At 36.0% G+C, this 19,097-nt stretch overlaps 1 protein-coding gene across 1 annotated transcript in view; it reads left to right on the top strand.

The window, feature by feature from the left end:
• Positions 1–19,097, top strand: part of Katnal1 (katanin p60 subunit A-like 1) — a 75,684-nt gene that overhangs the window by 7,751 nt on the left and 48,836 nt on the right. The window contains exons 2-3 of the mRNA XM_013027278.1: positions 8,346–8,521; positions 10,241–10,401. Of these exons, the coding sequence (XP_012882732.1) occupies positions 8,360–8,521; positions 10,241–10,401 (323 nt within the window). The 5' untranslated portion in view covers positions 8,346–8,359. The remainder of the gene's footprint in view (positions 1–8,345; positions 8,522–10,240; positions 10,402–19,097) is intronic.

Raw genomic sequence — 19,097 nt, 5'->3', positions numbered from 1 at the left:
TGTGTTTTTATTTTTCCATATAAATTTTAGAATCAACTTGTCAGATTTTACAAAAAAGGCTTCTAGGATTTTGATAGAATTACATTGGGTCTGTGGCTCACTTTAACAAGAATTGATATCTTACTCAATTCAGTGTTTCAATTAAAAAAATCATGCGCAAATGTGTATCTGTTAACTTTGGGTAACTGCTTTTTCTTAGTATTTGGTAGTTTTAAGGTTACAGATCATGCACCTATTCCTGAGTGTATAACACTTTGAATAATTTTAGTATTGTGAATTTAATTCATCGTTGATTTTTGTATATTAATATTGTATTCTGCGGTCTTCACAATTCATTTATTAGTTTGAGAACTATACGTAGAAACCATCATGTTAGTGGTAGAATTCACTAGCCAATAAAAACCATTTCTACTTCTTTTCTAATCTGTATATCTTTTATTTTTGTGTTGCCTGTTTCACTGATTAGTGTCTAGTTCTGACATTGAGTCAAAGAGGTGAGAATATATATCCTGGCTTTGTGCTTGATTTGGGGGGAATGGCATTCACTCTTTCACAATACATACAATGCTAGGCAGCTTAGTTCATAGATGTGCTTTTTTGGGGGGGGATAATATGTTTTTGTGTGTTGGTTCTGGGGCTTTAACTCAGGGTGCTGTCTGTGAGCTTTTTTGCTCAAAACTAGCGTTCTACCACATGAGCCACAGGTCTACTTCCAGCTTTTTGGTGATTAATTGCAGATTAATTGGAGATAAGTGTCTCATGTGCTTTAGTGCCCACGCTGGCTTTTAACAGTGATTCTCAGATCTCAGCCTCTTGAGTAGTTAGGATTTAATGAGGTGTGAGCCTCTGGTGCCTGGCTCTGTAGGCTTTTAACTAGGTTGAAGACAGTCTCTCGTATTCTGACCTTGCTAAGTTCTTAACCTAATTTGTGTTGAACTTTGTCAAATGCTTTTTATGCATCTGTTGAGATGATTGCCTGATACATATTTTCTTAATCTAAGGACTGCCAAAAGGAACCCACATAGTTCAGCCAGAAGAAGGTTTATTGAGAGAGAACAAACTGTGGTCTGTACAACATGGAGGTGTGCAGGCCGAGAGAACTTAGGGCAGGAAGAGAAAGATTATAGAAGGGAAGGTGTGGTATGGGGTGGAGAGGGATATGGCTACAGTGAATGCAGTGACCTCAGATGATGGGGAAATCAGAGCCTTGAGAGATCTCCCACTACCCCTAGGCATGCCAGTTGCCTAGTTATAGGTGCTGGGTGGGGACTTCCTAGGGTACATGGGAAGAAAACCAAGGGAAGGGGCCATTTCTCTCTGGTCGACCTAACGCTTAATATATTGCTTGATTTAAATATAAACCATCTTGAATTTTTATTTTAGTAACACCAATTAGTTGTACAGAGGGAGTTTCATTTTAGCATTTATGTTTATATATATAAATATATATATATATGTTTATTTATTTATTTATTTTTGTCAGTCGTGGGCCTGAACTCTGGGCCTGGGTGCTGTCCCTCAGCTCTTCAGCTTAAGGCTAATGCTCTACCACTTGAGCCACAGCGCCACTTCTGGCTTTTTTCTTTTTCTGCTTATGTGGTGCTGAGGAATGGAACCCAGGGCCTCATGCATGCAAGGCAAGCACTCTACCACTGAGCCACCTTCCCAGCCCCTATTTATTTATTTTTTATCTTGATCCTAATCCATCATTATTCTCTTCCTTCCTCACCATCTTGAATTGTTTCCATAAACCTGGGCCTTAATGCATTATGCTTTTTATGTATTGCTGACTCATCTAAAATGTAAAGAGTTTCATGTCTGTGTTCATGAAGTATATTGGTTTGCAGTTTCCTTATAATGTCTTTGGTTTTGGCCTTCCAATGCAAGTTGAATGTATTTCTGCCTCTTCTTTAATTTTCTTTTCTTTTCCTTTTTTTTTTTTTTTTTGTCGGTTGTGGGGCTTGAACTCTTGGGCACTATCCCTCAGCTTTTCAGCTCAAGGCGAGTGCTCTACCATTTGAGCCACAGTACCACTTCCGGTTTTTTAGTGGTTTATTGGAGATAAGAGTCTCACAGAGTTTCCTGCCCGGGCTGGCTTTGAACCTCGATCCTCAGATTTCAGCCTCCTGAATAGTTAGGATTACAGGCATGAGCCACTGGTGCCCGGCTTTCTTTTTAACAGCACTTGCCAAATTCTTATATATTTATTTTTTAATATGTATATATGTATATTTTATTTTATTTTTTTCAATTTGTTTTATTGTGAAAATACCGTACAGAGGGGTTACAATTATATGAGCAAGGTAATGAGTACATTTCTTATCAAGCATTGTGGCCTCCTCCTTTGTTTCCCCTTCCCATCCCTTCCCATTCCCCGCCCCTCTTATTTTCTAAGACAGTTTCTTAAGAATTTATTTCTTTCAAATACTAAGTTCTTGGTAGAATTCACTAGCCAAATCATTTGGGCCTAGAATACTTTGGGAATATATGTGCATGTGAGTTTCAAATTACAAGTTCAATTTCATTGATGGATGCATGGCTTGTCAGATTCTCATTTCTTTCCCAATAAGTTTCATGTGTTGTGTCCATTTCATTAAGCTCTCTTATGTTTTATGATGTCTCTAAGATTGGTAGTGCTAGCCTTCCTTAATTTCTGAATTCGATATTTTTTTTTTCTCCCCTTTCCTGGTCATACTTACTAGAGGTTTACTCATTTTATTGAACTGCCTTGAGAATCTTACTTTTGGATACATTGAAAATTTTTGTGTCTTTCTGTTGTTTATTTCATTGATATTTTTAAAATTATATTTTTCCAGGCTGGGAAGTTGGCTCAGTAATAGAGTGCTTGCCTTACATGCAGGAGGCCCTGGGTTCAATTCCTCAGCATTACATAAGCAGAAAAAGCCATAAGTGGTGCTGTGGCTCAAGTGGTAGGGCATTAGCCTTGAGCTGAAGAGTTGAGGGACAGTGCCCAGGCCCAGAGTTTAGGCCCCACTACTGTCAAAAAATATATATATATACATATTTTTTCATTCATACATTAGGTGTCAGTGACTGCAACCCAGGGGCCAAGTTCAGTATGCTGTTCTTTAATGATCCATGAACTAGTAATGATTTGAACAGTTTTAAAATGATGAGAAGAATATGACATATGATATATGAATATTAAAGGAAATTCAGAATTCAGTATTGACAAATGAAGTTGCATTGGAATAGTTGTTTGGATATTGCCCATGCCCACTTTATGCTGGCATAGTAGAGTTAAGTAGCAGTGTCCAAAACTCATGGCCTTCTCATGGCACTTCTCACGAGCAGTGCCAGGCCCTGCGGCCTGGTACAGCAAGTGATGTCTCAAATGCTGCTTTACACTGTACATTTTACTTTATTTCAGGGCAGTACCTGTAATGTCAAAACAGGAAAGATGGAAAGGTACATTTAGAATACTGTACTTTTAAAGTCCACTTGGGTGTGGGTTATTAAATTAGATAAGAAACCATTGACCTTGTCATCCTATAAAAATAGCTCATGTCTATAATTGTAGCTACTCAGGAAGCTGAGATCTGAGGATCATGATTTGAAGCCAGCCTGGAAAGGAAAGTCCATGAGATTTTTTATCTATAATTAACTACCAAAAAGCTGGGAGGGACTGGAGCTTGGGAGTGGAGCCTTGAGCAAAGAAGCCCAGGGATAGTGCTCAAGCCTGGGCTCTATCAGCATATACTGACATTACAACTAGGCACTGCATCACAGGATTCTTAAATCAAAGAAAAAAAATGGTTAGAAAAATTAGAAAACTTAAAAAGAAGTATAATCTAGTAGAATGTTTCCTCACCCACAAAATTTAAAAAAACAAAAATGACCTTGCTCCCAGTGTAAATTTCTGAATGGTTCATTTGTTAGCCAAGCAAGGAAGTCATTTACTTCTAGTGAGTTAACTAAATCATGGATTGTAGCAGGCATAGAACTATGTCTGGAGAAAATAAACTTGTTTAGAACTATTAGCCTGTTGGCATGAACAGTTGCTGGAAAAGTTGAGAACATTATTAATCAATTAAGAAAGAAAGAAAGTAATTTTGAATGGGTTTCCTTGGCTTTTGATGAGTTGGCAGACATTAGAAATACTGCTCAGTTGTTTATTTAAAAAGTCAGTGCTTGGTTTGAAGTTATTGAAGAATTAGTCTTAATGGCCAGTTTGTCTGGAACAGCTATAGACAATATTTTCCAGAAAACACTAATGGAGGAGAATGGTGGAAGAGGGGTCATTGAACAGGATGCATTGACTTATGGAATTGAATTCTCTTTGTAAAACTACATCATCAACATCATCATTATCATCATAATAAAACAACCCACTAATTCCATACCAACTGGAATGATTAGAAACTGTGAAGATTGGTCAGAACTGGTTATAAAATTGGTTATAAAATTTTCGTGAACAGAAATAAGCTCAGATGGACACATTTAGAATGCTGTAGAAATTAAATTACTGAAAGTCTGTGGTTTCATTGTGTTATTTCTTAGAATATTTGTAAAATATTTGAATCTCTTAAGTGATAAGCAACCACTAATGTCAGAATTTGCTCTTATGGAATCAACCATTATCAGTTCCTCAAAGTTTTTTTTTGTGTGTATGTATGTATGTATGTATGTGTGTGCGTGTGTGCTGGTGTGAGGCTTGAACTCAGAGCCTCATGCTCTTGCTTAGCTCTTTTGCTCAAAGCTCAAAGGTGCACTACTACCTAAGCCATACCTCCACTTCTGGCTTTTTGCTGATTAGTTGGAGATGAGTCTCTCAGATTTGTCTGTCCAGGCTTGCTTTGAACCGTGATCTTCAGCCGCCTAAGTAGCTAGGATTACAGGTGTGAGGCACTGGTACCCAGTCAGTTCCTTGAATTTTTGTCAGAAATTGAAATGCAATATCCTCACTTGCTTTAAGCACACAGCAATTTTATGGTTTAGTAGTGGGAAGGCTTTACAGCAAACTTTTGAGTTTAGATTAAAATTTTTCTGAACAAGAGGAATCGCTTCAAGTCATTATTATTGAATATTGAATAGATCTAGTCATTAATTTTGCTGCAGATTTGATGTTTATTAATAAATTTAACCTAAAATTGCAACACCAATCCCTATATCAAAACTGATATGTTAGTAGTTATTAAAGTTATTTTAGTGCCAACTGTTTCACATTTCCTATCAATGTTTTATGTAGCTTTTCATATACTCAAAAGTTAAAATAGGTGAGCTCTCTATTCCCGCTCTGAGTTGCCATCCATGTATTTTCTGAACTCAGTGTAGTTTCAGCAACATTTTTTCATACTTGTATGCAAATGCAGAGGAAATTTCCATATTTCAAAATAGGTTTAGCTGTGCAGTTGAAGTACTTCCATCCAATCTTTAATTGGATGTGATTAACCTGCAATGTAATTGCATGCTAAAAGGATAACATTAAGAGAAGAATGAATGTTTTATCTTCCCAACAGTGAATATGCTGAAGGAAATGCTGGTGATTTCATATCTGTTTGTGGCAGTACTTTACTGGTACTTTTTTGAAAAAAGACATTTCTCAGATGAACTTTATAAAACCTGTATTAAAGATCAGCACTGATAAAATATGGACATTTGTGACTAATTTTGTTAGTGGGAACCCTAACTGAATCCTAACTACAATATTAGCTTGAAAAGATTTTTTTTTTCCTGTGCCTGTTCTGGGGCTTGAACTCAGGTCCTGGCTTGGTCTCTGTGCTTGTTTTGCTTGAGGGTAGTATACCCTCCCAGTTGAGCCACAGCTTCACTTCAAGCTTTTGGGTAGTTTATTGTAAACTTTTTGTTGTTGTTGTTGTTGTCGTCAGTTGTGGGGCTGGAACTCTGGGTCTGGGCACTGTCCCTCAGATCTTCAGCTCAAGTCTAGCGCTCTACCTCTTGAGCCACAGCGCCACTTCCGTTGGGTAGTTTATTGGAGTTGAGTCTCCACCTTCTGTATAATTAAACTTTGTTTTGCAGGGAATGGGGAGAAGGTCCAGACTTTCCTGCCCTAGTTGGCTTCCAACCATGATTCTACTATCTCAGTTTCCTGACTAGCTGGGATTATGGGTGTGTTTATAATTAGGAGGTATGTCATAGGAAGGTGATTACTACTATAATATTAAAAATTTCATCAATAAAAATTGCAGATTTTTTCCCTAACTCTGGAAGTACTTATATGATACCCTTTATTTTGCTTATTAGTCATCAAAACTTTAAATATTTATTGTCTGGCATTTTGCAGAAAGAGTTCATTGACCTGTTGGTACATCAGAATATTTTTATCCTGGGTGGTTGTGTACTTGGGCTTCTTAGCAGAATTGAGGCTAACTAATTTTTTTACAGTGACTTTAGAAGAAAATAACTTATGACACAGCTTTGTTTCTACTGAATGTGTTCATTGCAGCTTAGTCATCATAATAAAACCTTGTGTGTTAGCAGATAGAGAAGAAAAACAAGTTAAAGGAAGGAGGATTTATTTGGTTCACACTTTAAGAGGTTTCTGTGTAGTACAGGTGCTTCCAGGATTTGGGGCCTGTGGTCAGGTGGTCCACACAGAAGTACACAGCAAAGCAGAGCTGTTTAGCTCATAGCAGCCAGGAAACAGAAGGCTGGAATGCCTGCTCTGGTGGATTTTCTCCCTTTTCTCCATTGCTTCCATTTTAGGTGCCCAGCCTATGGGATGGTGCCACCTACACTCAGGGCAAGGCTTTCTGCCTTACTTCATCCTATCTGGAAACCCTTTCATAGAAACATCTAGCAGTATTTACTAACCTCCTAGGCACATCTCTAGTCAGGTTGATGGTAGTCACCATCACACCCTATTTATTTTGTGTTAATGTTATCCACTTGAAAAAGAAGCTTTTTATGATTGTCCTGTATCCTGTGGATGTATCTACTGAAATACTGAAATTTCTTATTGTGTAAAAGTAGTATACTTTCAAGGAACTTGTCCTTGAAATAAGGGATAACTAATATGCTAAATCACAAAAGGAAGCAACATTATTTCTGAGAATGTGCTTGAAATGCTTAGAATTAGTTGTGGTTAATTTTCAGGAAAACTTTTTGAGCCCAAGACTCTGTGTGTGTGTGTGTGTGTGTGTGTGTGTGTGTGTTGTGTGTGTGTGTGTGTGTATGTGTGTGTGTGTGTGTATGTGTGTGTGTACACACACTCAGAGTCAGGAAGAATTAGACTACTTAAACCAAATTTAATTCCCTCAGGAAGGCACAGAGAAATATTTGTATTTTATCCACTAATTGTATTTATTACTATTCTAGGAATTAAGAGTAGGGTAGTTTAGATTCTCAGGATATCATCATCTGTATCTCTGGACTTCTTACGCTTCGTAGTCATGGGAGGACAGTATCTTTGCATAACAGTCTTAAGTGATCTTTGAAGATTTTTGGGAAGTTGTAGTAAAGTCAGAATTATTGGGCTGGGGGACTTCGGTGGAAACCAGGTTCATAGGATATTATTTCTACCATCATATAGAAAAGAAAAATTGATGATAGTTATTGGTACAACCCCAAAACTATAGAGGACAGGATTATAGAAGATGTAAGTTAAGAGGTGCAGAAGTGTTTACATAGTTTTTAACTCAAAGATTTTTGCATAGACTTAAGTTGTAGGTCAATTCGACACATACAGATACCACATGGATAGCCCTAGACTACTGTTCAGTATATGTCCTTAAATTTGGTTTTCCACTGACATCAGAAACATTCATGTTTATTGATATTCACAAACTTATCTCAATTTATCAAGAGTAAATTAAATAAAGCAAGCAGTCTTCAAACAATACCTTAATATTGCCACTTGTGGTAATTATAAATGAACAAGAACATTCATGTCTAATATATGTAGCTATAATGGAATTGGTAGTCTAGTGCTGTGTTATCTCCTTCTGTGTTACCCTTTTGGATGTTCTTTTTAAAATCTTCTTTGTATTTCCAAAATTGCAAATGTTCTGCAACATTATAAGATGGTTTTAGATAACCTTGAAAAGTAGAAGGTAACTATTTTGACTTTAAAAGTAGTTTTGAACAGCTATTTTAAAGTATGGTAATGTTTTGAAGTTAGTGCTAAAACTTTTTTTTTTTTTTTTGGTCATGGGGCCTCAACTCAGCTCTCTCTCAGCTCTTCAGCTGAAGGCTAGCATTGTACCACTTGAGCCACAGTGCCACTTCCAGATTTTTCTGCTTATGTGGTGATGAGGAATCGAACCTAGGGCCTCATGCATGCAAGGCAAGCTCTCTACCACTGAGCTACCTTCCCAGCCTAAGTGCTAAAACTTTTAAAAAGTCATAATATTTTTATTGTGTAGATCTCTGAAAGAAGATGAATTTGGCTGAGATTTGTGACAATGCAAAGAAAGGAAGAGAATATGCACTTCTTGGAAATTATGACTCATCAATGGTATATTACCAGGGGGTGATACAGCAGATTCAGAGACATTGCCAGTCGGTCAGAGACCCTGCTATCAAAGGCAAATGGCATCAGGTAAGATCACATTAAAGTAGTCAATAATGAGCACCACACTGATCTGTTATGCTTGAGAGATTAGAATTGGAATATACTGAACATATTTAAAATATAGCTATGAATAATATCCTGATGTGTAATCTGGCTAATATTTTACTTATTTTGATCATATATTTCATGAGGTATATCTTAAATATTTTGAATTGTGATTGAATCTATTTTTATTATTTAAAATGTTTTATAATCAGTTATTTAATTATATCTGACAATGAAGTTTTGAAATAAGGTCTTTCTACTTGTCCTTTCATTTTTTTCATGTAATTTTTACCCATTTCATAAAACTTTTCCTTGAAAGTCTCCTTCCAAATACAAATGAATCAGTAATCTAATAAAAACGTTAATACATTTTGTCTTTTGACTGTACAACTTGATTATATAATGGTACAGTTAATAAAAATTTGAATTATATTTTCCCCAGTTAAAACTTAAAATCCTTTAAAATTAAAAGTACAAAGTAAAAAATTTCTTTGAAGTTTCCATTTTATGTGCTAATGCCTTTCAAGTATTTCTCCTTATTTTTCCATTACTAAATTTCAAGGATAAATTTGGCTTATTTTCCGACTTAAAAATTACCAAATTATGTTGGCTGAGAATACCATATTTACTTCAACTAAGGCTGAAACTCTTAGTTTCCCCATTCTTTGTATTTCTCATAGGCGGGGTAGTTTGTGTATGTTCAATAGTAACCATTTCTATTTCTTTCATTTGAGTCTTGAAGTTTTGTTTAATTGAAAGTAGTAGCAGTTGAATTTTTCTTTGGTTTTGTAGTTTTTCATATTTTTTCAATAGATTGTTCAAGTTAAATACAAGGGAAATTTTCTTCTGTTCTGCTTTCTTGTTAAAAATAGATTTTTAAATTGAATTTATGTAATTTTTAATTTATCTGTTTACTTTTGAAATTAGAGTGAGCTTAGAACTTGAAGCACAAATAATTTCCACATAGTAGATGCTAGATGCTTAGTTAGGTTTTTTTTTCTTTCATGTTTTTTTTTTTTTTATTGTGAGAATACCGTACAGAGGAGTTATAATTACATGGGCAAGATAAACGAGTACATTTCTTATTATCATTGTTGCCTCCTCTTTGTTTCCCCTTCCCATCCCTTAGTTAAGTTTTTATAGTATAAATCTTGATGTAAACTCAAAATAAACCTTACCCAAGATTGAAAAAACTTAAGGTTCCTCTGGTGAAGGAGAATTTAAATAAAAATAGAGTTTACCACACAGTATTGTAGTGCCTCAGGCTTAGACATCCATGATAAGCATTTTATGTTTAGGCGTTTCTGGTGACAATTTTGGCTATTTTTTTGAATCTGTAAGTTTCTTATAAATATTTAGCATAATAAATATTAGATTTCTAAGAGTGGTTAACTTGCTGCTGACTGAGTTGCTTGTTTTAAATTGTATTATTGATCATCATATTCTTCGATGTGATGTTTAGAATAGAATTTCGTTTTGAAAGATATATAACGATTTCTATAATGAAAAAGCATACAATTGTCTTTTTAAAACCATTTTTGCCCTTCTATGTATATTAGATTAATTTATTTTGTATTTTTGAATATGTTTTAATAACTCATTTAGCATACTTTGAATAACATTAAGAAAACTTAAAAACAACGTATTTGCACTTTGTGTAAATGTTAAACTGTTTCCAGCGTAAAAGCTATTTGTCTTAAGGTCCGGCAGGAATTACTGGAAGAATATGAACAAGTCAAAAGTATTGTCAGTACTTTGGAAAGTTTTAAAATTGAGAAGCCACCAGATTTCCCTGTGTCATGTCAAGATGAACCATTTAGAGATCCTGTGGTCTGGCCACCTCCTGTTCCTGCAGAACACAGGTAAAGAAGACTTTCTTTCCTCCTAAGGAACTTCTAGATAATTGATATTCAAAGTGAGGCTTTATTTGAATGAAATATAAAAAAACATTTTGGAGGGATTACACATTTAATGTCTATAAATAATTTTCACACATTACAAGCTTACAGAGTTTATATTTGATAAAAAGCAGAAGTAAATCATCCTTCATATGTTTTGTTTTTAGAATGCATTACAATAATAATAATAATAATTCTAAAATTTTATTGGTTAAGAGAGGTTGCAGCCAGGCACCAGTGGCTCACACCTATAATTCTAGCTACTCAGGAGGCTGAGATAGGAGGATCACAGTTTGAAGCCATCCTGGGCAAAAGTCCCTGTGAGATTCTTACCTCCAATTAACCACTTAAGAACTGGTAATGGAGCTGTGGCTCAAAGTGGTAGAGAACTAACCTTGAGCAAAAGAGCTCAGGGAGAGTGCTCAGGCCTTGAATTCAAGCCCCGTGACTGACAAAAAAGAAAATAAAAGAAAGGTTGTATCAAAACATGGATAGTTGGTTGTTTTGCTTGAAAAGATTAACAGCTTTAAATGAAAAGGTAGAGAAACTGGAATCATCTCTTTGGGTCCATAGCCAATCCCCAGAGTCTTAGTGTAGAAGGAACTTTATCCATATGTTTAAATGGCTTATTGCTTAAATGTCAGATTTCTAAGTGTGGTGCTTCAGGCCTCACTGCCACTAGTTTTCTCTGACATCTGGTGTATGCATTATCTGTATTGCATCTCTCTTCTCTTTCTGATTTTGTCTTCTTGTTTATGACATAAATTCTTTAAGCAGTAACCCTAATCTCTTTCTCTAAACAACTCATTTTTTTTTCTCTTGAAGGCTCTGCCCAACTGACTCTCAGTTCTGCAGCATTTTTTACTGTTCTGAGAGCGGAAATTTATTCACAGCAGTTATAATGTTGATCCATAATGTTGACTCTTAATCTTCATAAGATTGGGAGTTTTGCAAGGGCAAGGACCAAGGTTTTATTTATTTAAAACAGAAACTAATCAACAAGCTTTTATTGCCAACATAGATTTTGGCATATAGCATGAATTCAATATTGAATGAATAACTCCATCAGTTTTACAAGTGAGGAAACTAAGGCCTGAGAGATCATGACTAAGAAGTTGGGCTAGATTAAGATCTGAAATTAGGTCTTTCTGGCTTTATGTATCATTTATTTATTTATATTGCTGTTATAAAGGTGATATATAGAAGGGTTATAATTACGTAAGTCAGGTAATAATACATTTCTTTTTTGACAATGTCACCCCTTCCTTTGCCCTTTCCTAGTTTCGGTGTATTTTATTGTGAAATGGTATTGAGGCCAGAGTGTTGCACTGTAGAAAATAAGTTTTCTTTGGTCATAGCTATGATCATTTACTTAACTGAGTTCTTTTCTAAGAACGGTTAAAAGACAGTGAGACAGTAGCTAATTTATTCTTTCAGAATTTTTCCTACTAAGTTAGAAATACTTTTGTATTCTCACAAAAGGTTGAGTATTCCTTTTAAGGGACAATGTAGTTTTTCTTCTGCTATAACCACCTCCAGGTATTTGGATTAAGGTAACTCTGATCCCTCAAAAGAACTCAGTCATTGAATTGTTACCATGGCAGTTCCAAAGCAAATAATGAAAAAAGAAAATAGTGACATTGTGGTCTATTAGAGCTTGAAAATTTCAGTCTATGTGTATAATAGAATATCTTATTTTTTCCTGAAACTCATTAATCCTGAAATATATTTGTAGTTTAAAGCTAAAAGCTATTAAGTTTCAACTATAGGAATACATGTTCTGAATTGTTACAATACAATCGTTCATTTCAGCAAGCATTGTCTACAGATAACAACTCTTAATATTCATGGCTCAAACTGAATAAAAAACTATGGGTAACATTTTCTCATTGGTGAATAACAATCTAGAAATTTCTCCTCATTAGAGCATCATTAGCCCAGTTGCTTCCTTTTATTTATACTTCTTTACCTGTCCATTGATATGTTTGACTCATTTTTGTACTTATTTTAATTGTTTTCTTGCAATGGAAGTGAAAGATGAATCTGCCAGCATGTATTTCTCCAAATCTTCCTCCATAAATTTCGTGTGTGTGTGTGTGTGTGTGTGTGTGTGTGTTTCCTTTATGGATCAGAAACATTCAATGAAAACAGGACTAAACATTTAATAAAAACATACTGTTACCTGGAAAAAAGAATCGTATTTCCATATTGCTAGTTGCTTTTGCATCACTATGACAAACACCTGAGAGAGAAACCTTAACAAAGGAAAGATTTAAGACAACTGAAAGATGGAAGGGTTTCTATCCATGGTTTCTTGGTCCTATGCCCTTGGGCTTTTCTTCTCAGCCATCATGTTGGTAGGAGTCTGGTATAGAAGAGAGCTCTTTACCTCAGAACAGACGGATACAATGGTGGGGTGGGGGAGATAGGAAAATACTCAACAACTCTTAAGAGGTTCTGTTAGAGAAGGAATTAGGTTTAGTATGTAGAACAATAGCATGGGATTTGTAGTTTTGAACTTTATGAACAAAATCTTTATGAAGGCAACACAACACTTCTGTCATCAGTTATTGGTTCATAATGTTTTAGGGACATATATGTAATGAAATGAACCTTATACAGGCTGTGCTCAGAATATGTGCAGTGAGCGGTAACTAAATATTACAATTCTAAGGTTAGGGTTAATATGGGAGGTTAAAATTGCATAATATTTTTCTCATTTTACAATTTTTTTTCTTCAAGACACTTAAAGAAATGCAATGAAATTTTCACCTCTGTACACCACTCTGTGTAAAGTTTTGAGATAGAAAAGACATTGACTTGAGTTCATGATATCTAAGCTTAAAGTGTACTTCTGATGCCTACTTATTCTATGAACTTAAGTATTAAAAAATCTCAAAATGTTGATTTCACTGTCTGTAAAGTACAGATTTCTAATCTATAGAATTAAGAGGATTTAATGTCTTAAAAGGGTAGCTAGCATGTTAGATCTCTAGTGCTGATGAACAAAATAAGTCAATCAAACACAACCCTGCAAGATTACCCCTTTTATAAAATTTCTCAAGTAATTAATTTTTCTCCCTGAAAAGTCTATGTAAATCTTTAGGTTTTTTTAAATTTAAAATTTATTTTTTAAGTATCTGTGAGTAGTTTTACAAAGAATATTTAGTTTTCTGAAACATTTTGAATCACTCTAGCAGAAAGGCTATGACTATAATTTTCCAGGTGTGAGGAAGTTGGTCACTTTTAGGGAAGGAATGATAGGTAATAATAATTAGTTAGTTCCTGTTTATTTTACAAGTTTAATCCTGTTTAAACCTTCAGGATCTCAGGAAGTGGGTACTATTACTATGTCCCCATTCTATCATTGCTAGCTTGTTATTGTGAACCTGATGTATAGATGAGGAAATTGAGCTGGGTGCCCATGGCTCATGGCTGTAATACTTGCTATTCAAGAAGCTGAGATCTGGGGATCCATTCAAAGCCAGCCTGGAGAGGAACAGTCTGGAGACTTATCTCTAGTTAACCACAAAATGCCACAAGGTAAGCTGTGGTTCAGGTGATAAAGCACTAGCCTTGAGCAAAAGAGCTCAGGGATACCACCCAGGCCCAGAGTTCAAGACCCAGTACTGGTACCAAAAAATGAAAAAAAATTGAAGCTTATCAAGTTCGTTATTTTTCAAAAGTCATCTGAACAGAAAGTGGCAGAGCCACAGTTTGAACCAAATCCACTCTATTCTGTTAACAGAAACCCTCAGTGTTTTCTATAGCTATATTTTGATATAGTTCCTAATATTATGTGCTTGTTAAATTGTATAGTATCCATCCTAACATTATCTAGTTGTTAAAATTCTTACTCTGGTAGTAGGGGAGAATAAAGAAACTGAAAATGCTTAATAAAATCAATTGATAATTAATTGATAATAAAATAGATTGATATTTTAAACATAATTAAAAATTTCCCTTTGGGGACACTATTGCTAGAATTATTTAAGGGGTACAGTTGGTATATTTGTCTTTCATTATTAATTTGGTAGGTCTGTTTGTGGTTCTGTCCTCTTCGCTGCATGGGCTTCTAATAGGAAACATCCACTTGTCCCTGCTGCTTTTTGCCAAGGTACTGAGTTTACTGTGGTTTCCACAAGTAGTTTCCTTACATCATTTGAAGTTACACTTTGTGTTATGGATCTGCTGAGTTTAATCATACTCATATTTTAAATCACCAGCAGCTGCTTGGATAAATCAAACCAGTCTTCTAAAACACATTAGATTCATTATCTTAAATGTGAGGAAATTGAGCAGTAAAAGTGGGATCATGATGGGAGGTAGTGGCATTATTAGAATTAAATTCCAAAGAGATAAAGCCTTCAGATTAGTTTTAGTGTCCTAAGTTAATAGATTTTCCATATTAATGAAATGGTTTTTATAATGTTTTACAAGTAGATTTAGTATTATATAATCTTTAATGAGATGATCCCTCTTAATGAGACCTGAAGGTCTAAAAGTAAGATGTTCTATATTGAAACAGTTTGATGTACTATATAGTCAATGAGTTGTTATTTATTCAGCTTAAAAATAGATCTCCCTCCTCCCCCCCCCAGGTTTGAGGTCTAGTTCACAAAAAAGTACTACTTAAGTTGTACAACTTAAGGATGTCATACTGCTATCCATCGTAAAATACCACAGTCAGACTAATTAACATTATCTCAGATACTTTTGCCACTTTTCTTTTGTGGTGAGAATACTTAAGATCTACCTTCTTAGTAAATTTCAAACATAACAGCATTGTCAGTGGTAGTCACCTTGCTTTCTTTTTGCTTCTTGTACAACTGAAACTTCGTACAGATTCTAATACCAACTCATGCTTTGGTTTGAATTTGTCTTCCCCCAAAGCTCATGTATTAGAAACTTAATCTCCAGTGCAGCAGTGTTGAGCATTGGGAGTGGAACCTTTAAGACATGATTAGGTCATGAGAGGTGGACACCCCTGAGAAGGTGAGTCAGTTTGTTATAAAAGCCAGTTGCTCAGTCATGTTCTTTTATCCTTATGCTTTTCGTTATGAGAAATGCAGTGAAAAGGACCTTGTCAGATGTGGTCCTGTTCTCAGGTATTGTTACAGCAGTACTAAGTGGAGTAAGAAGTCTCATTTCCCTTTCACCTCAGCCCCTGGTAACCATCACTCTTCTGTTTCTCAGTTTGACTATTTTAAATTCCACATAGATGTAAGATCATGCAGAATTTTTTTTAATGCACTTTGATTTCACTTGGCATAACGTCTTTCAGGTTCATCCATGTTGTCCTGTTTTTTCCTTCTTTAAGATTAACATTCTTCTGTACACACATGCACACACACACACCATATTTTTTAAATCTATGCATTTATACATGAATGTTTAGGTTTCCTCACTATTGTGAATGGTGCTGAAATGATATGAGAGAGCAGATGTCTCTTCATACTGATTTTATTTTCTACAGAAATACTCAGAAGTGAGATTTCTGGGTCATATGATAGTTCTATTTTTAATTTTTTGAGGACTTCCATAGTTGTCTCCATAATGACTACACCATGTGACAGACTTTAAAAATCATACCTTTTGGAAGAGGAGGAGTAAGAATAGTATATAAGTCTAAAATTAATTATTTAGCTTATTCTGTATAGTTAGACTAGAACTTTAATAGACCAAATGTTATTTCATTAAGACTTAGGAAAAGAGGTAGATGTTTCTGTGTACATACAAATGGGAAGATTGGTTTTTACCAAACTAGTGCTGTTGTGCAAAATTTTAGCAGAGGAGGCTTGTGTTACCTTGATAGTGAAGTTGTTGCCTTAGTTTAAGTAACTGGTAGAATTTTATTTATTTATTTATTTTTGGGTCCGGTCGTGGGGCCTGTACTCTGGGCCTGGGCACTGTCCCTCAGCTCTTCAGCTCAAGGCTAGCGCTCTACCACTTGAGCCACAGCGCCACTTCGGCTTTTTTCTTTTGTGGTGCTGAGGAATTGAACCCACGGCCTCAGGCATGCAAGGCAATCACTTTACCACTGAGCCATGTCCCAGCCCCACTGGTAGAATTTTAAACTCAATTTACAAACAAATCAAGGCCTAATTCTAGTACTGATAAGAGAATAAATTACCAAATGAGTAATTTCCCCCAGGCTCTAACTCAGTTGTTTTCCTAGTATTAGGTTGTAAAACAAGGTTTTATATCTTTCCACAGTGATTGAATCTTCTAGTTTACTTCTCTGAATGCAATTTCACCTGGTAAACTGTATTGCTATGGTATTGCTATGTAAAATTGCTTTGAAGTCTTAGGGAAAAAGTGCTGTGTCTGATATGTCCAACATGTATTTGATAAATATTCACCAGATGCTAGGCATTTACTTTGGTCTTATAGGTAGTGTAGTGGTATTAAAACCCACCAATGTGGGCCTCAAGAAACTAAAAAGCCAGATGTGTGCTACGTGCCTATAATCCAGCACTTGGGAGGCTGAGGCAGGGGATTGTGAGTTCTAGGCTAGCTGGGCTACATAGTAAGATCCTGATTCAAAGACACTAAAAACGAAAAAGAGAAAATAATAATAACATCCTAGAAAGCCTGGTTCTGGGGCTTAAACTGAGGACCTGGCTGCTGTCCTTGAGATATTTTTGCTTGAGGCTAGCGCTCTACCACTTAAGCTACAGCTCCACTTCCAGCTTTTTGGTAGTAAAGTGAGATAAGTCTCATTCATGGGCTTTCCTGCCCAGGTTTGCTTTGAATCAAGATCCTCAGATCTCCACCTCCTGAGTTGCTGGGATTTACTGATGTGTACAACTGATGCCTGGTCAAGAAATTTACTTTTAACATTGTAAGTTATTTTTTCAAATGCTGTATGTAGATGAAATAAGACAGGGATTAAGAATTGCATGAAATTTAGCAGTTACATCACACTGGTGGCTTTACTGAAGGTTTATTTATTTTATTAGATATAAGGTCTGGCTATGACAATGTTACTTCATTACTTCATAGCCCAGCCTGGTCTCAAATTCACAATCCTCTTGTCTCTGTCTCCTGAGTGCTGAGATTACAGGTGGATGCCAGTGAGTGTAGAGTTGGTAGAATGGTAATCATGGAGTGGGTTCAGGTAGTGGGAAGAAAGGAACTGAAGACAGCAAGTCTTCCAAGAATCGTGCCGAAGAGGGGAGCAGGGAAATTAAAAGGTGGTTGGGGACGAGTAAGAGTCCAGGTTTGTTGAGGGAAGAAGAATGGCTAGATGGCTGTGTGCTGCTGGGAGTGGTGTCCCTAAGTAGTTGGGAGGGGAGGGCAGAGGAAGGGCAGCTGGCTTATCCACAGGAGGCAGCAGGAAGTTGGGGTGCAGAGAGGTGGGCGTACATGGGGCTCACAGCTTATGCAGATTCTTTGTGATCATTTCAAACTGTGTCCATATTGAGGTGAGGACAAGAGGAGGCAGGTGTGTTGCAAGGTCTGAAGAATCCCAAGGTGGGGAGGATATAGACATTGTGTTTTATTGTGTCTTTATGTATGTTTTTGGGGGGAGCATTTTATGGGGCTCAGTGTCACTTAGTTTCCATTTTGAAATTCTGGGTATTTATCACAATAAGTGCCTAAAAACTTGGTATTTCTATCTTTTTTATGTTACAGAAAATGCAACTGAAAGATAGAAATTGTAATTCATTAAAGATTTAAACTAAGGATTGGGAACAAAATAGTGGTAAGTCAGCCTTTAGCTGGAAAACTCTTTGCCTGCTTTCTTGACACAATCTTTTCTGCCTTTAGTTTAGTTTTTTTTTTTTTTTTTACAAACTCTATATACCATAGAATGAAGCTGCCTTCTACGATAGCTATTTCTGTTCCCATAACTGCAAGATAGCCTGTATTTCCAGTCACTGCGGCATTGAGGCTGAATTCTTGAAGCTGTTGAGTGCCTTCTTAACTGAATAGTGAATGCTTTTACCTAAGATTTAACTCTTCTTCACTTTGTGATAGTTAATGTTTACCATCTTCCTTGGAACTCTTTTCTCTGTCTAATGTTTACCATCTTCCTTGGAACTCTTTTCTCCGTCTCCTATTCTGTTCTCATTTTCTTCTTTTCTCTTACTGGCCTCTTTTTTTTCTTTTGGAGGTCTCTAGTCTTTAGCCTCCTGCTCCTTCTGTATCCTGGCATTCATTGTGTGTTGCCGAGACAGGAAGGAGGGAGAAACTTGCTCTTCAGGAATGAGTTGAGCTGGTTGTTTCCTCTGTGCAGAGATGGATGATTGGACAGTTGCAGTCCTACTTCTGTTACTTTCTATTAAGAGGATGAGCTAGTCTCTCTTATTTTCTTCCTCTGTAAATTAGGATCAATATAGCAATTACCTGTGGAGTTATTGAGAGAATTAAATGATGTAATGCAGGGAAAGTGTAAAGAATAGCCTGCCACAGTGGAAGTGCCCAAGAAAGGTTTGCACTGTTCATTACCCACTCCTACCCTACTTGGCACTCAGATGGTTATAAAGTGCTTCCTTTGCTTAGGTCTTTTTCAGATATCACCTGCAGATTCTTACCTTGACCACCCTATTTAAAGTATTTACCCTTAGAAGATCTTTACTAGCCATACAACGGACAAGGGTCTCATATCTAAAATATACTTGGAACTCAAAAAATTAAACCCCCCAACAACAAAT

This window comes from Dipodomys ordii, unplaced genomic scaffold, assembly GCF_000151885.1.
Source record: "Dipodomys ordii isolate 6190 unplaced genomic scaffold, Dord_2.0 Scaffold102, whole genome shotgun sequence".
NCBI lineage: Eukaryota > Metazoa > Chordata > Mammalia > Rodentia > Heteromyidae > Dipodomys > Dipodomys ordii.
The sequence above is the reverse complement of the archived record's forward strand: the minus strand, read 5'-3'. Positions and strand labels throughout refer to the sequence as shown.